Source organism: Mus caroli, unplaced genomic scaffold (genome assembly GCF_978045245.1).
Source record: "Mus caroli unplaced genomic scaffold, Mus_caroli_1 scaffold_20, whole genome shotgun sequence".
NCBI lineage: Eukaryota > Metazoa > Chordata > Mammalia > Rodentia > Muridae > Mus > Mus caroli.
In genome coordinates this window covers 35460001-35486099 of record NW_028227275.1, presented here as the reverse complement: position 1 = coordinate 35486099, position 26099 = coordinate 35460001, and the positions used below count along the sequence as shown (strand labels likewise).

Sequence of the window (26099 nt, the reverse complement as noted above, 5' to 3'; positions counted from 1 at the left end):
GATGGAAAGTTTTAATCTTGTTACACAACCAGTACTCTAGTATGAAAACGACAACACTTCTATCAATGTAGCAAGTGATATTAATAGGTTTCCTAATAAGGATTCATTTTTAGAATCCTGGGACAAATCGCCTCATCACAACACATTGTCTCTTCGATACATCCGTCCCTGAATTCTTGCGTTGATTGAGTACCTTTCACAGAAGGGACCTTGAACTTGATTCTCCTGGTATGTGCTATCCTTGTCTTGTTTTTATATGGTGACAGCTTGCAAGTGATAGGCTTGTAGGATAAAATAAAAGCCACTCCCCTTCCTTTATCAAGTGACACAGGATTGGCTGAGTCTTTTGTTTGAATAGAATTGCCACTGAAGCCATCCAGGCTGGGCCTTTTTGGAACAAGAGAGTCATCTTTTGCGTACTTTTTCTATTTTCTCCATGGCAATCTTTAAAAAAAAATAATAAAATAAAATAAGGTTCTTAACCATTTAGTTTTAGTAGTTGATCTTTTGCTCAAGAGAAATAACCTTGTCTTTTATACTGATTTTTTAAAAAACAGCACAGCTGCAATAATGATCCCTTAAATTTAAAAATAAATTACTTTTATGTGTGTGGGTGTTTTCGCCAGTGTTTTATGTCAGTGTACCACGTGTGTGCAATGCCCATGGTGGCCAGAAGAGGGCATCAGATCCTCGGAGCTGGACTTAACAGATGCTGGTGAGCTACTGTCTGGGGGCTGGGAATAGAACCAAGTTCCTCTGGAAGAGCAGCTAGTGTAACCACTGGGCCATCCCTCCAGCTCTTAGATCTTATAAAGTTTTGGTTATGGAAATACATATTTTCTATGCTGAATTTGTTTTCTCCCTTAGATTTATTTTCTTGGGCTCATGGTCACAGGTGTTAGTTAGTTACTTGTTGCTGTGAGCAAAGGCCTGAACAAGGCAACGTTGAGGAAGGAAAGATGCGTTTTGGCTTACAGCTTGAGCATCCAGTCCGTCATGGTGGCGATGGTGTGACCCCGGGACTGTGAGGTGGCTGGTCACATGGCCTCCGCAGTCAGGAGCAGTGCTGTTGGTCCATTCATTTCCTCCTTTTGGGGTATGGGCTCTGGATCCCAGGCTATATGATAGAACTGTTTTCATGGCAGGTCCTTTCCTTCTCAGTTAAACCCAATCACAGGCACTAGGAGGTGTCTTTCCTGGGTGATCTCTAAGTTTCCAATGGTGATTAACCATCACGCTCTATTTTGTAGCACTACTGGACAACTTTGTTTGCTCCTGTGTTTGCTTCTTGATCAGGGATACTGACTATCTGTGTGTTAGACTGGGTTCCACATGGACATAGAACCAGAGACAAGCCACCTGCGAGCAGGTCACGTGTTGGACGGGTGAGTCTCAGGAGCAAGAGCTAGAACAGGAGGGAGGGAAGGCTCGCCATCCCGAGCCATCAGGGCAGCAGTGGTTGGGTGTAGGCACTAATGCAGACTCTATAGAAATCCTCCCAGATCTACTCACCTGAATGTCAGAATTGTCCGTTGACCCCGAGACTCCTGTCCTGCAGTGTTGAGGCGGTAAACTCCCCAGTTTTAAGATGTCTGTATGTGCTGGAAGAAAAGAATCCCTTCACAATCTGCCGTTGATTCAGGATGCTGGCACAGGTCCGTTCCCACTTGCACAGACATGTTGTCACAAGGATGAGGCTTGGCATCTAGTCAGCAGGTTTATGAAAGTGTCCAAACTCCAACCTGACAAGTCTGGTTGTCTTTACCGTGTCTCGCTTGTTTTCTATGAAGATAAGACAGAGTGGCCTAATACCCAACTCACGTCCTGGATTTTGTGTGGTGTGAACTTTTATTTTCCCCGAAGTCACTGGGATGTGAATTATTCCAGGGTCTGCTGTCAGTGGCCTTCCTGCCACTGTGACCCTCAGTTAGAGGCAAGGAGGACTGACTGGAAAGGTCCACCAGCAGCTCCCAATCTGATGACCACGTACCATGTTTTAGGAGGGTTCATTCTGGTAAGGAAGACAGAGTAGACACCATGAGAAAGGAGTTATTTTTTACCTTTTATGTTGTTTGGTTTTGTCTTTCAAGACAAGGTCTCTTTGTATAACAGAGCCCTGGCTGTCCTGGACTTGCTTTGTAGACTAGGGTTGGCCTCAAACTTACTGAGATCCACCTGCCTCTGCCTCTTAAGTGCTGGGATTAAAGGCATGTGCCACCACCGCCTGGCTACCTTTAAAAAGAAAGAAAGAAAACACACACACAAACTTATATATGTATGTATATATTTTTATCTAAAAATATATATGCTAAAACATATATTTTAAATAATATATATGCCAATATATATATTTTTATCAAATATATCTGCTCGAAGAAAGGATGAATTTAAAGACATTGGTGACCTTTGGGGAATGTAGATGCCTCATAGACATAAGCACTGAGTCGTGACCGACTTACTTCATGTTCCTCATGGGAGGTAGACTTCCTTACTGATGAGCAGCTCTGAGCTAGGGTCTCCTCAGACCTGGCTGTTAGTGCCCTCAGGACCTTGGGTGATGCCTCACCCTCCCTGAACCCTGGTTTTCCTGGTACAGGTTGGAGCCGGTAGTGTGCCTTTCCTTTCGTCTCTGTTGGTTGGTTAAGTAGAACCTCGCATGCAGAGGGGCTGCTCATGGTGCCAGACTCATTTTACTTACTTTCATCGGCTGCAAGAATCCATTTCCTGAAGCTCCCCCACCAAGTTTGAGCTGCCAAATTCTTCAAAAGATTACGGTCGACAGTGCTCAGATCGAGAGTGATTCCAGGAAAGAAACTGGGTGATGAGTGGGGTAAACTCACTAATGGGAGTTTTCTGTCCAGAGTCTTCACTTGAGACACATTTGCATGCATACAGGTATTCGTATAATGCGCGCTCGCACACACACACACACACACACACACACACACACACACACACACGCCTTTTCTGACTTCTAGTAGCCCGACTCTTCCGCCCCCTCCTCCTTTGAGAGAAAACAGTTTGATGAATGACATGGTAAAGTAACATTGATTTTGTGTCCTCTTCTTGATTATTTGCATTTTAACAGGGGACCAGCGTTTATTCTGAAGAATTGAATGCTTAATGATGGAATTTCTGATATTTTGGTCCTTGGGTGGCCGGCACGTTCTGAGGCTAGAATCTTGCCTCTATCCTCACATTAGCCTTTCATAAGCCCCCGACTCTTTGGTATGCAAAGCTGATTCTTGGTTTTGGGAATCTTTTTCATTCTGCTTGTTTATTCCTTGCCTGTTTCTGTGCTCTCTGTGCTTACAATGCGAGAGGGCACGCCCTGCAGCACACTTGTTCTTCCATGCTGTTCTGAGTCTTGTGTTTTGAGGCTGGTTGCAGGTCTCTTGCGATGCAAGGTTTGTGACCACCTACTAGGCTCACAGGATGGCCTAGTCAACTGAAATTGTCACCTAAACACGCATCCCCAAGGGGCAACTGCTAAGGAATTGTCTGGGTCTCTGTGGTTTAAAGAGAGGCTGTATTCAAACAGCCTCACTTCAAATTTGAGTTAGAACCTTTTCAGGGTAGCGTTCGTTATTCATAACTTGAACTTACAGTGCTTCGTCTTAACCATGCAGCTAAGTGATAGATCAGTGACTTTTTTCATAACGGTGGGCACCAACCATTTCACCGCAAGGTGAGACTTGCTACATAGCTTTCATAATTCACTTATCAAAAAGGACATTTTAGGAGGGGGAGGGATGCCTGAGGGGTTAAGAGTGCCTGTCTCTCCTGCAGAGGGCTGGAGTTAAGGTCCTAGCTCACAATCATCCATAACTCCATTTTCAGAGCATCTGAGACCCTTTTCCTGACCGCCTCACGCATGAAATAAGCATGTAGTGAACATACATACATGTGGACAAAACATACATTAAAATGGATACCGAATGTTTAAAATTAAGAAAATCTTTTATAAAGCATTTTAAAAATCAAGTTTAATTTTTTTTAAAGATTTATTATTTATTTATATATAAGTACACTGTAGCTGTCTTCAGACACTCCAGAAGAGTGCGTCAGATCTCATTACGGATGGTTGTGAGCCACCATGTGGTTGCTGGGATTTGAACTCCAGACCTTCGGAAGAGCAGTCGGGTGCTCTTACCCACTGAGCCAAAGAGAATAATCGCTAAAGTAGTTCTTGGGCTGGTCACGGCTCAGTAGGTAAAGGCTCTTGCCACCAAACCTGTTAGCCTCAGTGTGATTCCTGAAGTGTATTCGCAGTGAAACAATTACAAGTTGTCCTCTGACCTTCCTGCATAAGCCATGGCGTAGGCACACACCGGTAAATAAATAAAGGTAATTAAAATTTTCTAACCCGTTCTTGGAAGCTGGCTTTTAGAAACATATTTCTCAATGCATGGTTTTATTTTTTCCTTAAATATACAGAGATTTTATTTTATTTTATTTTATTTGCTTTTATTTGTTCTCTGGCTCCCCACCGTTTGGTGTTTTTTTTTAATTTTTAATATTTTTATTACGTATTTTCCTCAATTACATTTCCAATGCTATCCCAAAAGTCCCCCATACCCCCCCCCCACTTCTCTACCCACCCATTCCCATTCTTTTGGCCCTGGCATTCCCCTGTATTGGGGCATATAAAGTTTGCAAGTCCAATGGGCCTCTCTTTCCAGTGATGGCCGACTAGGCCATCTTTCGATACATATGCAGCTAGAGACAAGAGCTCTGGGGTACTGGTTAGTTCATCATGTTGTTCCCCCTATAGGGTTGCAGATCCCTTTAACTCCTTGGGTACTTTCTCTAGCTTCTCCATTGGGAGCCCTGTGATCCATCCAATAGCTGACTGTGAGCATCCACTTCTGTGTTTGCTAGGTCCCGGCATAGTCTCACAAGAGACAGCTATATCTGGGTCCTTTCAGCAAAATCTTGCTAGTGTATGCAATGGTGTCAGCGTTTGGAAGCTGATTATGGGATGGATCCCTGGATATGGCAGTCTCTAGATGGTCCATCCTTTCATCACAGCTCCAAACTTTGTCTCTGTAACTCACCGTTTGGTTTTTAAAAGAAAACCACGTTGTTATTGCCACGTTGTTATTGGTGTAATAATGAGTTGGATTCTCTTCTGACCACTTTACTGAAGCTAAGGTCTTGATGTAGCCCGGCTCAGGCTTTCTGCTGTGAAGCTGCACACAGGCCTGTATTTCTGTAGAAATTCAGTCTTGGATTTTTTTTTAACATAAGCAGTGTTGTAGGAAGCGTATGGTTTCCCCAGTCTTTTTTCCAGTCTTACGTGGATCCTTCGTGCTAGGACAAGTAGATTTTCTTTGTTTTTGTTCTCTCTTTTCTTAAAAAACGGGTAATATTAATTACTAATAAATGGTTCAGGCAGTTTGAATGAAAGATTATTTATTGCTTAATGTTCTCATTTTGGGTCTACCTTCTTAGGTCCTATGTTTGTTTGTTTGATGTTGCAAGCAAATTCATGTCCATGTCCAGGTGTGCTGGTATGTTTTCTGTAGAGGTATGGAAAGGGGGCAATGCAAAGAATGCCTGCCTTCCAGAGCGTGTTCACTGCTGCTGAATGAGCCTCAAGACCCAGCTTGTGTTTGTAGCATGCTCCCAGCAATGGCGGGTTTCCCAACATCTACATTTTCTGTCTGGATGAAAAGTAGGGACTTTGGTTTCCATCGGTCGGGTGTGGTGAGGAGGGTCCCACCCAGCGGTGGGCAGTACCTGCGGTGTTGGATAACTGGACCATGTTCCCCTCCACTACTCCAACCTCACCTTGCAAGAAAAGTGTAAGAGTGGGCCACAGGTTCCAGCATAGTTTGTATCTACCTAACAGCCACCTTGCATCAACTCCCGATAGATTTCTGTGTAAAACTATCACCTCTGAGGGCTGCAGAGAGGGCTCCATCACTAAAGTTTTTGCTTTGCAAGCCTGAGGACCAGAATCCAAGGTGAGCCGGGCGTGGTGGCACACATCTTTAATCCCAGCACTTGGGAGGCAGAGGCAGGTGGATTTCTGAGTTTGAGGCCAGCCTGGTCTACAAAGTGAGTTCCAGGACAGCCAGGGCTATACAGAGAAACTCTGTCTTGAACCCCCCCCCCAAAAAAAAAAATAGAATCCAAGGGGAAAAATGAATCCTGTCTTTTCCTGTGTTTGTACTCCTGTCACTGGGGAGGCAGATCGAGCCTTCAGACTCAGTCATCAGCCAGCCCAGCCTCGGTGGGGACTTCAGGTCAGAGAGAGAACCTGTTTTAGAAAAAATTAAAATGGACAGTGCCTGAGAAAAATCACCAGAGGTGGTACCCTGGCCCTTAAATGTGTAGTACTTACATACTTGTACTCACAAAGGAGAATTATTCTGCTCTCTTGTCCATATTCTATGGCAACAGCTGTGTCTAAAATACATGCTGTCTGCTTTGTAGGAAAGATGGAAGACATGTCCTTTTGGCGGTGATGGGAGCTTGTATTCACTGTGTCCGTTGAGGCTACCCTGGACAGCCACCCAGACTCACGAAAGAGCAGCCATTGATGTTCTTGCAAGGACTAGACTTTAGACTAAAGCATCAAGGGTCTAAAGAACCAATCATGTCCGGACTGCTACTGATCAGATTTCAATCACTGTAAGGCTGAGGCTCATCCTGACACTGGTCGCAAGTTTTCTCCTCCAGCCCAGAGGTGGATGAATTGAGCCTCGTCCCATTTAGCAGCCATGTCCCAGTGATTGGAAAGAGCTGGGTCTGTTATTAACAACAGGAAACGTTAATATCTGTTCGGAGTGGAAAGGTCTTAATTTCTTGCTTCAGAAGTAATCACTGGATGCTAAATTACCCAACTCTTCCTTTGTACTCCATTAATCCTGACTTGGAACAGGTGCTTAAACCACTGGGGCTGAACAGAAATGGGGACCCGAGAAATCTGCACACACGGAGGAATCTAAGTTCTAGAAGAGAAAGAGGATCAAATTACTGATCTCACCCCCTCGTCTTTACAGCTCTGGAGACTGTGGGGGCCCAAAGAAGGCATCACAGGGGGTCAATGTGGTTCTTAGAGACAGTGCCTGAATCCAAGAGTTGATTATCATGTTGTTAACCATTTCCTGTCAGTTCCGGTTTTTCAAGCCTGAGTCAGGACTAGGTGTTAGCTTCATTGATTGATAGATTCATCCCCACAGTGGACCTGCCAGGCAGTAAGCGGTTCTGTTAGATGTATCAGGAGTCGATACTGCTGACCGAGGGTGCTGAAGCCTGCTGGGGTGAATTGGTTCATTTTTCATTGTCTCTACCCTGGCATCATGGCGGGTCACAGGAGGTGGAGTTGGGTAATTACTTACCTACCCTGTAAACATACCTGCTTGGCTCTGTGCAGCCAGGCCTGCCCAGCCGGCCACTCTGTGTGCTTTGGGAACTCTGTAAGGTGCAAAATCTATGGGGAGACACCCAGCCCCAGCCTGCTGGCTAACTCCTCGCTCTGTTCTGCCTGGTGGGCTTCCCTCCATTCAGCAGGAGTCTTTTGAGGGAGCCGCTGTATGACAGAACTTTCCCAGGAAGGTGATAGATACACACATCTACTCACCCCGAATAGGGAAGGGAATACAGGCCAGACCAAAGTAAAGAGAGCCCCAGAGTCCAACTTGGTGAACCAGTGAGTTTTTACTTACAGGAGTGTGGGTGAGGATTAGTCACAGAAGCAGAAATGACCCAAAGACAGCTGCATCACCAAGGCCCTCCCCAGCACGGCTGACAGTTCACAAGAGCTAGGAAACTTGGAGCACAGTGCGCGCAGCCTGCAGGCAGCTCAGCAGGTTGGGAGAGCTTCCTTTCCAAGGGACTCTGATCTACAACCGCTTCAGGCCTGGTTTCTGCGTCTCCCTGGTAGCTTGACTCTTAGGAAAGGGACCCTCAGCTTTTATTGCTTCTTCTGTCAGGGAGGGCGGATGGTGAATCTGGTCAGTTTCAGGAACTTCCTGAAGCTATTTTGAGTAACCTACCTTCCTGCTTAAGGGCCTTCCCTGCAGGATGGAAATAGTTACACAACAGGGGCCAAAGCTTTTTACACTGTAGAAAGGTGGGGTCTGAAAAGGGAGGCCGGGTTCCCTCTTCTCTTCTACCAAATCTATTAGCTTGTTTGTTTGTTTGTTTGTTTGTTTGTTTGTTTGTTTGTTTTCAAGGAAGGGTTTCTCTGTGCAACAGAGCCCTAGCTCTCTTGGACTTGCTTTGTAGACCAGGCTGACCTCAAACTCAGAGAGATCTGCCTGCCTCTGCCTCCCAAGTGCTGGGACTAAAGGCTTGCACCACCAGGTCCCCCTTCCTTTAACATTTTTACTGCCATTTCCGTGGCTTCCAGATCCCCACTAGTTATAGTTCCTCCCCGTCCTCTGGCATCAGGTGCGTGCTGCCTCCTTTGTCCTCGTTGGCATTTCCACGGATGCTACTGGCTTCTCCAGGCCCATGGGTGGCATGTCCCTCCCGCCCAGGACAAGTAATACTGTGACTCTTCTGTTTTCTGCCACGTTAGGACTCTGAAGTCCCTGTAGCAAGATGGGTGTGGATCTAAAGAGAAAACCCGGGGCTTCTTCTAGGTCAATTTCTCAAACAGGAGAATCTGCCCAGCTGTGCGGTGTCTCCCTGATTTACTCCTCCAGTCACGGCAAGGATTCCTGAAGTCTCTTACGAAACAGCCAACTGATGCACGTTTGGTATCAGAAACTGCATCTGTGTAGCAAGCAACTTGATGTGTTGGGAGACCATTGCTACGGTTAGGGCACAAACCCCATCCTTCAGGATCTTTCATATTATTTATGTTTACTGTCTTTCTTGCTCCTTGGCATGCCAGTTAACTGTGGGTGCTGTAATGACAGATCTCTAGGACTTGCTCTTGTGCATAAGTGAAACTTAGTACCCTCCGAACCTGTCTGCCTATCTCTGTTTCCGTGAGTTGGGTTCGTTTGGATGCCCCATGGGATTGGCAGCACTTAGCCTGGCTTATTTTGGTTGGCATGAGCTCCAGGCTCACCCACATTATCATTAGTTGATAGCAAGAGTCTCCTTTTTAAAGGCTGGATAATATGCAGACAGCCGTAATACGTGGATAGCATAGCAGGCCTTCTTTACCTCTGTGTCAAGGGATATTAAGTTGCCTCCATGGTAATAGCCATTGTGAGTTGTGCATCAGACAGGGAGCATGAACATGACTGTTCAGATTCTTCACGGAACCTGATTTCCCTTCCCTGGATTGATATCCACACATATAGCATTTGCTGGATCAGATGGTACTGAAGTCTTGGAAATTGAGTTCTGGAGAGCTGGGAGTCTGAATCTCTGTGTAGCTGGCTCCCTAGTTTGAATTTTGGGAAGGAAACACGGCAGCTCCACTCAGCGCTGCCTTTTCAACCATGCCCTGGCCGCCTGGAGAGGTGCTCAGGCCCCGAGTTTTTTAACAGAGACAGGTGTTAGTAAGACCAGCAAAGGTGTTTCAGGGTGCTATGGCTTCTCGTAGACTGTCCATATTCCTTCTGACACACAGCAGGAGTGTGTCCTTGGGCGTGTTGATCGCCTTCTCTGAGTCCCAGCTTTTTCCACCCATCAATGGGAGACGATTCATCGCCACCTCCTGGAAAGGTTTTGGTAAAGATGAGAGACATTTAAAGCACGATGCCCAGAACACACGAGGAGCCATTACATCTGATAATGGTGCTAATAAATAATGTGGGCTGCTCCTCATCTGCAAGCCTGCTTACCTAAGTCAGCACTTGCTGCTCCTGCTTGCTGGGGTCCAGCCGTCCCAGGGCTCCTGCTTCAGGGCCCTGGTGCTTTCCAGCTATGCTCATTAAAGAAGCCGTTCACTCCCACGGGTCCAGTGAGGCACTTCCATGGAGGAGCGCAGTGCCCGGAGCGGCCGGCTGGGTCCTCTGCTTACTGTCTTAATGAATATTGCTTTTTTTTTATTACTAAAATAATAATAATTCTTTATTCTTTGTTACTTGTTTTGACATAAAAGGTTCCAGGTGTGTTTTTAAACAGATAATTTGTATTTATATAAAATTAAGACTTAAATATTTAAATTTTATTTTTAAAGGTGATTTTATTTAGGGATACATGTTGGTTGTTACCTATACCTGTTGTTGTCTCAGATCTTTGGCAGTCAGCTTTCCTCTTCACAGTCAGAAATAATTATTTTAAATAAATAAATTTAACATTAAAATATTCTCCCCTTAAACACCAATGCATTAGTTAATTCCTACTGATACCTGCAGCTTTTTCTTCTAAGTTTTAACTGGACCAGTGTTAGAACTAGTACTATCTCAGTGTGGAAATAGTTGGAATCATTGCCTTCATTTCTCCAGCAAATACCTAATTAGAGCCTCAAACCCTCATTACAGGGCTGGACAGCATGAGAATTCTTTTTTTTTTTTTTACTTGAGTCAATCAGAGCCAGGATCTTATGGCCCTGAAATTTATTTATTTATTTATTTTTTATTACTTCTTTTCCTCAATTACATTTCCAATGCTATCCCAAAAGTCCCCCATACCCTCCCCCCTACTTCCCTACCCACCCATTCCCATTTTTTTGGCCCTGGCGTTCCCCTGTACTGGGGCATATAAAGTTTGCAAGTCCAATGGGCCTCTCTTTCCAGTGATGGCCGACTAGGCCATCTTTCGATACATATGCAGCTAGAGTCAAGAGCTCCGGGGTACTGGTTAGTTCATAATGTTGTTCCACCCATAGGGTTGCTGATCCCTTCAGCTCCTTGGGTACTTTCTCCAGCTCCTCCATTGGGGGCCCTGTGATCCATTCACTAGCTGACTGTGAGCATCCACTTCTGTGTTTGCCAGGCCCCGGCATAGTCTCACAAGAGACAGCTCTATCTGGGTCAGCATGAGAATTCTGTGTAAGGAGAAAAAGTATCTCATGTCTTCTCTTTAAATACTTAGCCCACTGCCGTGTGGCCAACTAGGCTCCTGGAAGGCAGAGTGAAGGGAATCTGATTGTCACATGTCAGCTGGAATGAGCTCATAGACAAGTCACGTGAGCCAGCTTATACTGTCCCAGCAGGGCTACAAACTCTGCTAGAAAGTGTCAGCAAACATCAGGATGTGTGTGTGTGTGTGTGTGAGCACGCACGCGTGCTGCACACCTATAATCCCAGCACTTGGGAGGCAGAGGCAGAGGCAGGAGGATTGCTGTAATTTTGAGGCCATCTAGGTTTATATCATGAGATCCAGGCCAGCCAAGGGTATATATAGTGAGACCGGTCTCAAAACTCAATCCTTTAGGTAGTAGCAAAAATGAAAGGTAGCGATTTGTGCATTGATAGCAGTGTGTTCTGCAGGGAACCCTTCCGAAGTTGACCGTGCCACGGAGTTGACATCTCTGCGTGTCTAGAAAGTCCCTCTGTAACATGTTAACAAGAAAATGAGCCGCGTGCAGCTTGTGCCTTGGGCGAGTCAGTTTAGCGGGACGCTTTTCATCAAAAACGTTCCTTGTCAAGTACTCACGATAGAAGACTTTCTCCAGCAGACTGAAGGGAAGGGGAGAAGCTGGAGGAGGACCAAGAGACTGGGGACAGCTAAGATCCGAGCGCAGGGCCGGAGGTGAGGGACGAGCCTCATCTTGTTACTAGCCTGTGTCTGGGTCATCTGTCTGGGACACTTTCTGATACTCTGCCCTCTTACATGAAGAGCCGAGAGGCCAGGACAGCTGTTAGGGGAATGCCTGTTTTGAGCGAACAGGTGTATCACATACTTCTTTAATTACAATTGCATTTAACACTGTTGTTTGTCTTAGGGATGAGGTGCTGCTCAGAGCTGTCCTGAGTTGTTAGGGGACATATCACTAAGTTACCGGGGCTGGCTTTTGGCCCCAGGTGTCTCTGGTCATAGGCATTTTCTTTTGAATAGAGATATTTTACTCACTGGTATTTCTTTCTTACCTAGAGCTATGCTAGCCCCAGAACAAAATCTCAAGAAATACTCTCTGAATTAGAGCAACTGGTGTCTACATTTGTTGTTGCTGTCTTTGTTTCTTTGAAGCAGAATTTCTGTCTAGCGGTGGCTATCCCGAAACTCACTCTGTAGACCAGGCTGGTCTCCACCTCGGAGCTTCGCCTGCCTCTGCCTCCTGGGTGCTGGGATTGAAGGCATGTGCCACCCCAGCTTGTACATTCTCAGGGAGAGTCTTAGCTTCTTCTGGAGGCAGATTAGAGAACAGAGAGGAACTCCGTCCAGACTGTGTGACAGAACATTGTGCTTTCTAATGGAGCACTCTGTGTCCAGCATCTCAGACGTGGCCAACAAAACAAAACAGCAAAAAACCCTTTATGAGCTATGGTGCCGTCAAAGCCGGTATGTAAACCTGGCAGTTTGTGCCGTTTGGCCTTTCTGGTTGCCAGGAGGCCAGCAGCATTTCCTTCTGTAAATCGGTGTCTTTGGAGATGAGCTAGCACTGTCCAGGATGATCAGAATACCGACTCTACCTTGAGAGAGCAGAGGCGACTGCTTGTTAAGTACTTGTTCTCCTTGCTGAGTACTTGCTAAATACTTGCTCTCTGTGTTAAGTACTTGCTCTCCTTGCCAACTATTCAGTTAATACTTGCTCTCTGTGTTAAGTACTTGCTCTTCTTGCTAAGTACTCAGTTAATACTTGCTCTCTGTGTTAAGTACTTGCTCTCCTTGCTAAGTACTCAGTTAATACTTGCTCTCTGAGTTAAGTACTTACTCTCCTTGCTAAGTACTCAGTTAATCCTTGCTCTCTGAGTTAAGTACTTGCTCTCCTTGCTAAGTACTCAGTTAATGCTTGCTCTCTGTGTTAAGTACTTGCTCTCCTTGCTAAGTACTCAGTTAATACTTGCTCTGTGTTAAGTACTTGCTCTCCTTGCCAACTATTCAGTTAATACTTGCTCTCTGTGTTAAGTACTTGCTCTCCTTGCTAAGTACTCAGTTAATACTTGCTCTCTGTGTTAAGTACTTGCTCTCCTTGCTAAGTACTCAGTTAATACTTGCTCTCTGTGTTAAGTACTTACTCTCCTTGCTAAGTACTCAGTTAATTCTTGCTCTCTGTGTTAAGTACTTACTCTCCTTGCTAAGTACTCAGTTAATTCTTGCTCTCTGTGTTAAGTACTTGCTCTCCTTGCTAAGTACTCAGTTAATGCTTGCTCTCTATGTTAAGTACTTGCTCTCCTTGCTAAGTACTCAGTTAATACTTGCTCTCTGTGTTAAGTACTTGCTCTCCTTGCTAAGTACTCAGTTAATACTTGCTCTCTGAGTTAAGTACTTGCTCTCCTTGCTAAGTACTCAGTTAATTCTTGCTCTCTGTGTTAAGTACTTGCTCTCCGACTTTTGCTCTGGGGACAGGCAGTAGCCCTTCTGAGTGTTGGACCTCACTCTTGTTTCTGAATTACAGATTAAATTACAGTCTTCACTGAAGATGAACCAAGTGTCAGAATGCCTGCTCTCCTTAGAGTGTGGGACTAGGAAGCAGTGTGTGTGTGTGTGTGTAGGGGGTGTAGTCAGTGCCTGGGCATTTAAATAATTTCTAATAGTAACATTAAAGGTGAAATTAATTATACAGTGACCAAGTGTCAGCTGGATATTCTTAGAGTAAGATTAGAAACTTAACTTTTCAGGGCTTTAAAGGTTTGGCAAGTTAAACATCTTTGTCATGAGTGTAGAATGATCTCGTGGGTTGACACACCGCTATTTTACACAAACATTTTCTGTAAAAATGTGTGTTTGCTTCATTGTTGGACACAATGCTAGGTGTGTCTATTGATTCAAGCTCATTTTTCAAATTGCTCACCGCTTTAATCAGTCAATCCATAATAGAAGTAATCTATATAAAACCTAGTCGGATGGTCCCCGATAGACCTCATTTATCATGGAGAAAGGAAAAAAAAATGTATGTATCTGAGGAGGCCAGGGAGGGTGGCCAGATAGCATTAGCTTAAGTGTTGGGTACCATGGGCCAGCCTTCCAATGGTAAGGTGCTGAGGCGAAGGGAGGGGTCACGTGACTATCCGGAGAGCAGGATTTAGTGTGGGAGGGAGTGGGTGGGATGGGCAGAGAACACAAGGCAGACCCTGGGCAAGCAGGTAGTATCAGTGAACACAAGACTCAAGACCAGCAAGGACTTGATTGGTTGCTAGGGAAATGGAAGGTTCTCTTACAGGAGTAAACTAGCTGGAAGCCCACCCATTCTGGTTGAGATGGCAGCAGTCTCATTCAGGAGCAGATGTAGTTTTCTTTGAGAAGTCAAGACATGAAGCCACCTTCATGGAAATGCTATTAAAGCCTTCTGTGACAAGATGGGGCAAGTCCAGCAGTGTGGAGGAGGTCTGTGCATGGGGCTGGGTGAGAAAAGTGGGGCAGATTTCTGAATAAATGATAACCTTGGCCTGAGGACAGGGACAGGACACGGTGCCCCTCTCCTGCCAGGAGAGAAGGAAGAGATGGGGTTTTGACGAGCAGGAGATCGTGGGTGGGTTCCAGGAATCTTTTCTAGGTATTAGGCAGTTCCAGTTGCCCATGCTTTGGGGAGGGACTGTGAAGTGACAGTGACCCCAGTTGAATTGGGGGATAGCAAAAAGAGGATGGAGAGGGGGATGGGTTGGGGGTGGTGGGAAGAAGTGGGGGAATGGGAGACATCAAAATACTGAAACCCAATCCATAACTACATGCGGGCATCAACGTGACATGAAAGTGGCAGAGATACTATATGGAAATGGGGGGATCAGCAGGAACAGGGAAGAGGAACAAGATGGGTGGGGGTGGCCACAGTGGGGATGTGAACCTGAGGAGTGCAGGAAGCGTGTGGGTGTGAGTGGTACAGCGAAAGCCGCGTTCTGTACAAGGAATGTATATGTAAAATGGTGCAGCCCTTGTGTAAAACCGTATGACACTGCTTTTGAAGTTAAATGAGTTACCGCAGGGTGCGTCGTTTCCGCTGCTTCGCAGAAGAATGGGAAGCAGAACCTTCTGCGGTTTGTGAGCCTGTGGTTACAGCATTAGTCACAACAACCCAACAGGAGACCCAGCCCGGACGGTCATTGGTGGCTGATTGTGTAAACAAGACACACCACACACTAAGCTGTGGAATATTGCTCACCCCTTTAACAGGATGCTCTAACCCGAATGAGCCCATCATCATAAGTGAGATAAGCCCAATATAAAAGACACATATCACACGATTCCATTTGCACGGGTGCCTGGAGTAGCCAGAATCCCAGGGACCAGAAAGTGGTGTAGAGATGGAGATGACTTGGAAGGAGAGGGTGGGCCGTTAATTGCTTAATGAGTATAGATTTTTGTCTCAGAAGGTTAAAGCGTTCCAGAAGTAGATGGTGCTGGACACAATATGAGTGTGCCTTCTGCCTCTGAGCTGTATGTACACTTAAATGGTGAAGAGCGTTGTGTCTGTTTTACCCCCAATTTAAAAAAAAAAAAAGTAAAACCCAAACAATGCAGGAAACCAAATCCCTAGAGAGAAAGCAGTTAGTTTACCCAGAGAAGGAGACATAAAATGATAATGTCGGGGCTGGTGAGATGGCTCAGTGGATAAGAGCACCCGACTGCTCTTCCAAAGGTCTGGAGTTCAAATCCCAGCAACCACATGGTGGCTCACAACCATCTGTAACGAGATCTGACTCCCTCTTCTGGAGTGTCTGAAGACAACTACAGTGTACTTACATATAATAAATAAATAAATCTTTAAAAAAAAATGATAATGTCCCACTCTGCCTAAATCTCTGCTCTATTGGCCCAGCACTAGGAGGCTCTGTCTGGGGACTTCTGTCCCACTGTGCTCTGTGAAGACCCCTAAGGGAAGACAGACCATGACTTCCTCCCTTCAGATAGGGAGGAAAAGTAAGCTTTTTTTTAACCAGTGCTGCTGATGGAGTTCAAGGGACTCTGGCACAGCAGGCAAGAACTGAGCCACCTCCTGACCCCAGTCATCTTTGAACACACACTAGAATACTTGCGTAAGAGCCTGAGCGTGTCCTGACCTCTCCTAAAACAGTTAGAAACATCAGAGGCAACAGGCAAAGGGAGGCAGAATACCGTTCTTAGGATGACTGCGTTGGCCACTGATTAAACCTGTTCAGGTTTGAAGTCCTTCTTGGGGGTTAAATTGGGCAGGAAACATTTTTAACAGAATAAAACGTCATACATGAGATTAGAGCCTTGCACAAGCATAAACCTACTATTAAACACTCCTCTGGGACGGTGTCGTCTGGGCTGTGTTTCTTTGGTTTCTATGTGGAGCCCTTCTAAAGCAGTGTGCTTAGTACCCCTCCATGCACCGCCGTGCTCATCCAGGACATCTGTGTCATGTTGAGCGTGTACAGTTGCATGCAGCTTAGGTGAGCTGTATATCCTCCTGTCTGGGAACCCCTGAGTTTTCCTTCCTGATGTCTGCCGGTTATGCTGTCCTTAGGCTTGCTGGCATCCTCCTCCTGTCCTAGCTGGAAACACTGCTCATTGTCAGTCTGCGGGTTCAAGTACTGCCGCTGTGAAGAGACGTAGGGGCACTCTGCGTGGGTGTGCTAGCCATGGGTGTGCTAGCCATCGCTGGTGCAGTTCGCTTCCTTCAGTAGCTCTGCCAGATGGTCTTTTTGGAAAAGGAATGTCCTGACAATGAAAATAGAACTGTCTGCCTCCTGTGGCCCTCTACCCTGCCACTAGTGTGCCACTTGGACTAGAATATCCATTTTCAAATTACGAGCTCTAAATACCATGCCTGGTCTGCTTGAGAAATGGCTCCTGAGTGTTCCCTTCTAGCCAATGACAAAGTCTTTTTTTTTACACAAAAGACATCCTAGAATCCACACTGTTCGAGCTTCAGGTCTTAAAGTTCAGTTAGAGCAGTGGTTCGCAACCTGTGGGTCACATGACTTACAGGAGTCTCTAAGAATATCTTGCATATAAATATGCACACCACAATTAACAGTAGTAGCAAAATTGCAATTATGAAGCAGCAACAGAAATAATTTAATGGTTGGAGGTCACCATAACATGAAGTATGAAAGGGTTGAAGTATTTGAAGGCTCAGAACCTCTGAGCTGAGTGTTTTCAAAGATGGTGTGCTCCTACGGTAAAAAGCTGACGGACCATGGGCCAGCCTGGATTAAGCAAAAGCTCAGGTCATTTAGGGCTATGGATTAGAGGAACAAGGCTCAAGCCATTGTCCCCTGGTCCCCGGGTCCCCTGGGTGCTGTTGATAACTTCGGACAGTCCTCTGTTTTAGGCTTAACCAACTGCCCAGTAAAGTTGGGATTTCCATCATGTCCCTCCCTTTAGCATGGAACCACACACGATTCTTTCTTTCAAAACTCTATAGTAAAAATTTCTCCTGCTGTAAAACATCTGGTTAGAGCTAACTTCACTTCTTTTTAAAAAGATTTTATTTGTGTATGTGTGTGTATATGTATATATATGTGTGTGTATATATGTATATGCATATATATGTGTGTGTGTATATGTATATATATGTGTGTGTGTATGTGTGTGTATATGTGTGTGTGTGTGTGTATATATATGTGTGTGTGTGTGTGTGCAAAAGAGGGAATTGGATCCTCTGGAGCTGGAGTTAATGAGTGTTGTGAGCCCATTCAGTGTGAATGGGCTGAGAGCAGAACTCTTTAGTCAAAACCTCTCTCTTGGAATGGCAGGTGTTATAAACCTGCACAGGGCTTACTGCTTTGACATGTGACAGACAAGTTCTCCCAAGTCGTAACCCTAACCCCCTTCCCTCCCCTCCCCTCCCCTCCTCTCCTCTCCTCGGTAGCCCTGGCTAGCTTAGAATTCACCATGAAAAACTAGGTTGGATTGACTCATGGAGATCTGCCTGACTCTGACTCTGCCTCTCAGGTGCTAAAGGCGTGCACCACAGTGTCAGGCAAGTGGCCCACAGAGCTGCTCCTTTCCTCAGGGTGACCACAGTTGATGTGGTAGTCATAAGTCTAACTGTTTTCAAATGCAACTGCGTACACGTGGTCACCCCAGCATCTCTGTGTGGACCTGAGCCCTTGTATGTGTGACAGAGTCTCCATCGATTGCCACTCGCCTCTGCCGCCCTCTTAAGAGCCCACTCTAAAGTCCTTGCATAGAGACTCAATGCCGCTGTACAGAAAATATAAATAAAAAACATTTGCAATTGAAATTCTTAAAAGTGGTGTTAGATTTGAGGCTGTTTTTGGCAGTGTGTGGCTTTACAGTGTTTCCTGGTTGTGTTACAACCACACGCCATCCTCCTTACGCATGTGTCCATCGTTAGACTACTTTGTTCTCTCAGGTTATCTCAGTTTAGTAACCCCAGGCTTTCCTTGTAAACTGCCTTGCTCGTTCTGCACTGAGCTGTTGCCCTGTCTCTCTGCCCTGACTGCTTCAGTTAAGTCTTCCTGTAGGTTGGCCCAGCTTCAGAAACTGTTATATGTAATTGAAGTGTCCCCCCCCACACACACACACAATGCTGTAAAAAAAAAGCACAAATAGTAGGCTCGGGTTTCATTTTGGAATGCATGGTGACGCTCCATCTTTCTGTTCTGTTGAAGAGAGGTGAAGAAAATCAAAGCCCCCTTTCTCTTGAACATTCCACATGAAACAGACATGCCCCAGAAGTTTGGGGGATATTTGAGCTGTGGTGTGGGTGAGACTTATTTTTCTTTCCAAACCACTGCTAAATAAGAATCCATTCATTTTCTCGGTTCCGCCTTAGACTTGGACTCCCAAGTTCTGTGGAGAAGACATCAGTCCTATGCCTGAAGAGAGGAGTAATTAACTATCACACCTTTAAGACCCTAAACTTTACGGGGGATTCTGCCTCTTTGACCCTCAGATGATCAACGCTGTCAGATGAATGGCTGTAGAAAGCTCTGCATGTTCTCAGGGTCTGGTTGTAGGTTATGAAGTCAGATGTTCAGGTCTGTTCCATAAAGTGGTGTTCTAAGCCAGGTATGGTGGTGCACTCCTGACCCAGGGGAGTTCAGGGTCCCCTGCCTGAGGGCCACATGAGCTATGTTTCAAACGGTTTTAAAGATGAATAAAGTGGTATCTTAGTTGCTGATCATATAAATGAATGATCCATATCTTTAAGCTGTCTTGGTCACTCATAATATTTAACCTGAGCCTGACAGTGGTGGTGCACACCTTTAGTCCCAGCACTCAGGAGGTAGAGACAGGTGGATTTCTGAGTTTGATTAAGGCCAGCATGATTTACTGAGTATGCATTCTAGGATAGTCAGGGCTACACAGAGAAACCTGTTCTCAAACAAACAAACAAACAAACACAACTTACAATACCTGATCTGTACTGTTTAAACAGATGTTTTTGTTTAGGGTGTAAATCGGGGTGAGGGATCCGTGCATGTTCAGTACAGACTAATGTTTTTGACTCTGGCATTGTGGATCAGGTTGGTTGGATCTACACACGCAGTCCTTGAGATACTGAGGTTTGTCTATCTTGCATTCCTCTCACCATTGAGGAAACTGAGTCAGAAAGTGCTTCGGTCGTGTCAGTGTCTGGTGGTGCAGAGCTCATGGTTGAAGGCCTGGTGGGGCAGGCAGTGAGAGATGCCTTTCTCAAGGCAGAGCCGCAGGGTGGAAACAATCGGTTTCCTCAACGCTGAAGTTCATCAGAGTGACCCATGATGCTGTGCTTTGGGTCTTCCTGGGTCCCAGGTGGAATAGAATGCTCAGACAACTTATCTCCAGTTCTCCTTTTTAAATAAGATTTAAAAATACATATTATGTCTGTATGCAATGTGTGTGTGTGTGTGGGGGGTGTCAGTGCCATGATGCACATAGGAAGTGGAGAGGATAGCTCTATGGAGCAGGCTCTCCCCTCCATCTTTATGTGAGTTCTGGCTATGAAGCTCAGACTTGCCACTCGTGGGCAGGAAGCTCCTTCATCGGCTGAGTTATTTCACAGCCCTTCTTTTTCCGAGTGTGTGTGTGTCTGTGAGTGTCTGTGTGTGTGTGTGTCTGTGTCTCTGTGTGTGTGTCTATCTCTGTGTGTCTCTGCGTGTCTCTGTGTGTGTCTGTGTGCGCATGTCTGTGTGTGCGTGTCTGTGCATGCTTTATGTTGAAACAAGAAATTCTTCCCTTCGAGTGTTAACTCTCTAGGTAAGCAGAGGTCTTAGTTTTATGTTCCCATTGCTGTGATTAAAAAAAAAAAAAAAAAACATGACTGAAGCAGTTTCTGAGGGGAGGGCTTTATTTTGGCTCACAGTTCAGGTTACATTTTAGACGAAGCCACAGAAGGAGGAGCGCAAGCCAGCCAGTTGTATTCCCTTCTGCTGCTCCCTTCCACAGCCCAGGATCCCAGAAGGAAGAGCAGCCTCCTACAGTGGGCGGGGCCTCCCTCCTCAAGTAATAGAACCAAAATAATCTCCCACAGGCATGCCAACTAACCAAATAACATGACTAACCCAACCCAGACACTCCCTCATGGGTGCCCAGGGGCCTGTCCTCCAGGTGGTTCTAGGTCCTACCTAGCAAGGTGACAGTTAACCCCAATGGGGACAACATGGAACCAGGTGACAGCAAAGGGGGCCAGAGCCAGCAAAGCATGGTAGGTGGTGAGTATAGAAATGCTGACTCCAGGAACAGTGCTCTCCTGGCTTGGAGTAGAAGGAGAGTTGATAGGCCTGTGGGGTTTTTTGGTTGGTTGGTTGGTTGGTTGGTTTTGGGTTTTTTGTTTGTTTGTTTTTTGAGAATAAAAACATCCTATCATTTTGTGAATGGTGTATGAATATTCAAGTAACCGTGAAACATTAGAAGGAAAGAAATCTGGTCACTGTTACATAGACAGGTGTTTTCTGGTGTCAGCACTCTCATTTTAACCCATATTTCCCAGTGCTTGAGAGGGTTGGCATAGTCACGTGAGGAGTATGAGGAGGACACCAAGTTGTGGATTCAGTCAGTCCTCGGGAACTCCCTTTTATCTGCATGTTAGCACGTTAGACACAGGGCTGGCCCCCTCACAAAGCTGGCCCCAGATTTTAGAACTGACACGTTAAAACGTGGTTTTTAAGGAACGAGTTATCCAATATAGGTCTTCCAGCCCTTGTCCCTAGCTTTTAATTCCACTTAGGGAGAAAACACACTTAATTGTTTCAAAGATTATTACTTTTTTTTTTTTTTTTAGTAAATTTCTAGTAAATGGGCAGATTAATAATGGGCTATTTTTTTCTCAGCTTGTGGTTTCTAATTACATCAGTTACAGCTCAGCCCTTCTCTTAACTAGAGTGCAGGCATGAACTGGGCGAGAATGAGCCTAATCCTGATAGATCAGGTGGAAGAAAGCCCTCCATTCAGCTCTTTACCTTTCATCCCTTGTTCTTAGTGCCAGGAATTAATGCTGTTTGAAAGTACAAACCGATCCTGCCAAGCCCCGGCAGCTGAGATAATCCTAATTATTTTCACTGTTAGTGAGAAGGGCGGCAGTTCCACTCTGGAAGAACGTTCCTTTGTGAAACGTTAAATATCTGCTAAGTGGTATTGATTGGACGTGATTTTATTTCCAAACACTTTGGTTATCGGGAAGCAGAGGAATTTGTTGTTGAGGACATTTTCACAGTTTTTCATCAGATTCCTTTAAGCCTACAAACCTGCAAGAGGCCAGCGCTTTTAGTACCCCTTGGCAGTGGGACCCAGGTAAAGTGCCCATAGCCCCAGGGAACTCTGTTTGCATTTTATTTTCCAAGGGTTTCTTAGTGAGGCTTTGAGAGTGTTTAACTTACAGAGGGAAAAAATAACTTGGTTTTCCCCCTCCAAGCATGAATATTCTGTGTTTCCTCCTATCACAGAAAGGGAATTATTCGTCCCAGCCCATCAACTTCATTAGGACAGATCATTCAAGTTAGAAGTCTCTGCAATGCCAAAAGATGGAGGGAAAAGATGGAGTGGGTTTGCTTTATTATTTTTAGGAGTTTTTCTTTTGTTGTTTACTTTTTTTTTGTAGTATGTATCATTTCTCAAAAAGACTACTTTGTTGAGGGTCATCAAAACCATCTCAAGTATTTTCTCCATGTTGGTAAGAACTGTGTAAAATGTGTTTGTTTCTAGCCCTTAGGGACCATAAGCTTATTAATTGGTGGATTGAGAGGAAGCAGGTCCTAGCTGGCCTCCTTGGCTTAGGACCCCTTACGGTGACAGCACAGAAGGGCAGGGTTTCTTTCTCTCTTTGCAGTCTCTGCTCTAATTCATTTCTTCTATTTCTGGAGGAGCCAGGGCTCCCAGGAAGTAGCACCTTTAATTGACTTTTGCTACTAATGCTTCCTGCCCCCCCACCCCCCCACCCAAGCAGAAGAGCGAAGCGATCACATCACCAGAGAAGATGATGTGAGTTGAGCATCTCTGGCCCAATTACTCTTTCTTTGGGGGTTATTCCCCAGAGAAGAATTACCAGGTCAGAGGGGATGAACAGTTTTACGGCTCTGATCACATGTCACCAGGCTGCTGTCCAGAAAGATTGAACCAATTTCTCGGGTTGGCAGTGCTGTCTGGTGGCCTCTCAGTGCAGAGGCCACCAGGTGTTAGCATGCTTACAAATGACACAGGCAAGCTTTTTGAGTTGAGATTAGTCCTCCACAGGGCCCAGGAGAGTCAACTTAAAAAAAAAAAAACAAAAAACCAAAAAAACAAAATACAAAAATCCAGAGGTCCTGTCCAGTTTTTTGAATGTCTAATTCCAACCACAGTTACTACTCTTGCCTCCAGAAGGTTAAATGAAGTTTGTTTAAATGGATGGGGTACCCCCAAGGGATAATAGTTAAAGATGGTAATACCATAGACTTGGAGCATTGGACTGGTACCAAGCCTGTGTAGGCACATGGGACTTCCATAAGATGCTATCCAAAATGAATGGAACAGATTGTGACACTAACTTCAATAACCTTTTATTCAAAGACAGATGTAAAAATAACATGGCTGGGGGCTGGATCAGATGGCTCAGCGGTTAAGAGCACTGACTATTCTTCCAAAGGTTCTGAGTTCAAATCCTAGCAACCACATGGCGGCTCACAACCATCTGTAATGGGATCTGATGCCATCTTCTGCTTTGTCTGAAGACAGGGACAGTGTACTCATCATATATATAAAATTCAAATAAATAAAAATTTAAAAAAGTAACATGGCTGTAAGTTTGGAATGGAGAAACACTTCTTAAAAAAAAAAAGATGCTTTTCCCAAACAAATGAAGTTCATTCATTCGTTTGCCTCCTCCCTGGATTGTGGTCCATGCGCCTGGAGCCTCACACATTTGTGGTCCCAATTCCGTGGAAATCGAAGGAAACCAGGAGCAAAAGGGGGGCTGTTGCCAAATTCTTCTCGTTTGCAACACCCCCATTCTGGCCTTAGTGCTAAATTAGCTGAATGAGAAGGGATAAGGGCATCTCCTTCAGCTTCTTACTGAGGGCCAAGGATGGCTCATTGGAAGGTGCTGGCTTACATCCCATGAGCCCCTGTGTCAGTCTGAGAAGGACAGCTAGTTTGGTCCCTTAATCTTAGACAAGGACTGTGGGGAGGTTGAGTGGCTGGTTTCCTTGATTGTCATCAAGGCTAAGCAGGAGCAAGGGGAAGAGCATGCCAGAGACTTGGTGGTGGCGGTGGGGTGTCCTCTGTACACCACGGGGAGATCAGTTCTCTTAGCAAATGGCTTGGAATATGTGACCTGTCAGTAAACATTCACTCCCTGGTTTGCCATTGGTGTGAGAATGTCCAGGTAAACAAATAGACTCCAGTTTGCTCTTGAGATCATGTGCTAAGGACAGTCTCTAAGCAAAAAGTCTACCATGCTTGGACACCATCTCCGTGTGTGTGTGTGTGTGTGTGTGTGTGTGTGTGTGTGTATGTTTGATGAGGGGCATACACATAGACTTGCAGAGAAGGTGAAATTCATGGAACAATGCAAATTTAGTAAGAAGCCATTGTGTTCTGAAATAATGTAAAGGCTTTTCCGGGCCCCCATTGTCATAGCCGTGGTGGTGGTGGTGGTGGTGGTGGTGGCGGCGGCGGCGGCGGCGTGTGTGTGTGTGTGTGTGTGTGTGTGTGTGTGTGTGTGTATACACATACATATGTTGTTGATTTTGCTACATTTCTATAGTTGCACACCTGCTCTTTGAACACCTATAAAATATTATTCAATGAATGTTTTTGTTTTGTTTTTTGTTTTTTTCGAGACAGGGTTTCTGTGTAGCCTTGGCTGTCCTGGAACGCACTCTGTAGACCAGGCTGGCCTCGAACTCAGAGATCTGCCTGCCTCTGCCTCCCAAGTTCTGGGATTAAAGGCGGCTCAATGAAATTTTTTAAGTTCACAAACCCACATCTTTTTTATTTAAGGAAAATGAAACAAATCCCTTTAGGACAGAACTGAGTTGTCAGGAAACTGTCTAAATTGCTTTTCAGATTTATACACTGAATTTCCAGATGGTCTCTGCCCTTGCTGGACTGGAGTGCCTGTCAGTGTCACCCTGGAGCTTTGGGGATGGATGTGGCTGGGCAGCATGGTTAAGGGTCCACTTTTTGATCTCTTCTTGTTCTGTTATTTCTGTGTAGCACCACTCGTGGCACCAAACATTCCCAAACCCATAACAAGCGTAAATAGTGTTCTCTTGTAAAAAGGTCTCTTTTCAGCATGGTAATATACCTTATTAAATTCCAAACATAATAAGTATTGATGGCAAACACATCAGGACCCGGTTCAGCTTCCACTCTGATTTAGTTCTCTACAAACGACTACAGCACTTGGTTCCCAGTGCATTTTGCTAATTACATCATAGATTTCCCTATTGATGAACACAAGCTGAATTAACACAGGAGCACTAATGTACCTTTCACCATTATTGTCGTACAAGAAGCCGTGGCAGATGCTGGCAGTTAGTTACACAAACATTAGTATTAACGATTGGCCATTTGGAATTGGTGACAAACTACTGCCCGGCAGAATCCTGAGGCCGAAACCAATCAGGAAGTTAATGAGGAGAGAAATTACCGCGGCAGCTTCCCCTTAATTACATTCACACTGGCTTGAAGGGAGTTCTGGGGGTGGATCTAGACTCTGCTAAGGTTAAGAGGGTCAGAGACCCTTTTGCTTAAATTTTGTATCTACTGTGGCTTCTAAGGTTGCAAAAAAAAATATGTTGAGCTCATTATTATTTTTCTATCCTTCGTATTTAATGTCAGTGTCCTAGTGCAATCTTCAGGTTCGTAGACTGAAATCTCATGTTTTAGTGTGATACATAATTCAGTTTATCTTCTTCTGTTTTAAAAGCCCTTCTGCATACTATCTTTTACTTCTTTAGAGTTATTAGTGCCGACCCACTCCTCCACCAATGTCTGTCGCCCAGTGGTAGCTGAGAGGAATAATAGAAAGTTGAGGGGCTGTCCCTTTCCCCTCTGGAATCTTGAGTTTTCTGGAGTGGAAGAGTAAGGGGTGGAGTCCCACTTAGGGATCACCCCTCAGGTGAATCGCTGGAGGAAAGGCGTTCCATTAGCATTCTCTACATAAAGGGGAGGACGGGTGGAAAGTCTTCCAAAGTGGGTGGAGTGGCGTTTGGTGTTGCTTCTCTGTGAACCATAAATCTGGGCTTGTGCGATCTCACTTTCCTCTCAGTTAAGCAAATGCACTGTAAATATGACTGGCTTGTATTCTAAAGAAGTGCAGGAGGGGTTCTGGTGGGTGGGGTGAGAAGACTCGCAATAGAAATGGGAGGGTGCCTCTTTGTTGGAACCTAATTGAGAACTGTGGAGAGACTGGCCACTTTTAAACCGGCCACCTTTAACGTACTCTCTCTCTCTCTTTCTCTCCCCCCCCCCTTCCCAGTGTTCTCGCCCCCCAGCAGTCAAGATTCTGGCTTGGTCTCCCTCTCCAGCAGCTCTCCGATGAGCAACGAGAGCTCGAAGGGAGTTCTGGAATGTGAGTCTGCGTCCTCGGAACCTAGCAGCTACGCCGTCAACCAGGTCCTGGAAGAGGACGAGGACGAGTGAGCCGCCACCCGGGCGACTCTGGTCACAGGGTATTAGGCGGCTTGTTTTGTTATCAGCAGGGTTTGTTGTTATTTGAATTGGCAGTGCTGGCTGCCCATTCA

The 26099-nt window shown here is 45.4% G+C and overlaps 1 protein-coding gene across 1 annotated transcript in view; it reads left to right on the top strand.

The window, feature by feature from the left end:
* The window catches only part of Dmrt1 (doublesex and mab-3 related transcription factor 1), a 99928-nt gene that overhangs the window by 72964 nt on the left and 865 nt on the right, over positions 1-26099 (top strand). Inside the window, exon 5 of the mRNA XM_021152024.3 lies at positions 25835-26099. This exon is cut by the window's right edge and continues 865 nt beyond it. Coding sequence (XP_021007683.1) covers positions 25835-25998 — 164 coding nt within the window. The 3' untranslated portion in view covers positions 25999-26099. The remainder of the gene's footprint in view (positions 1-25834) is intronic.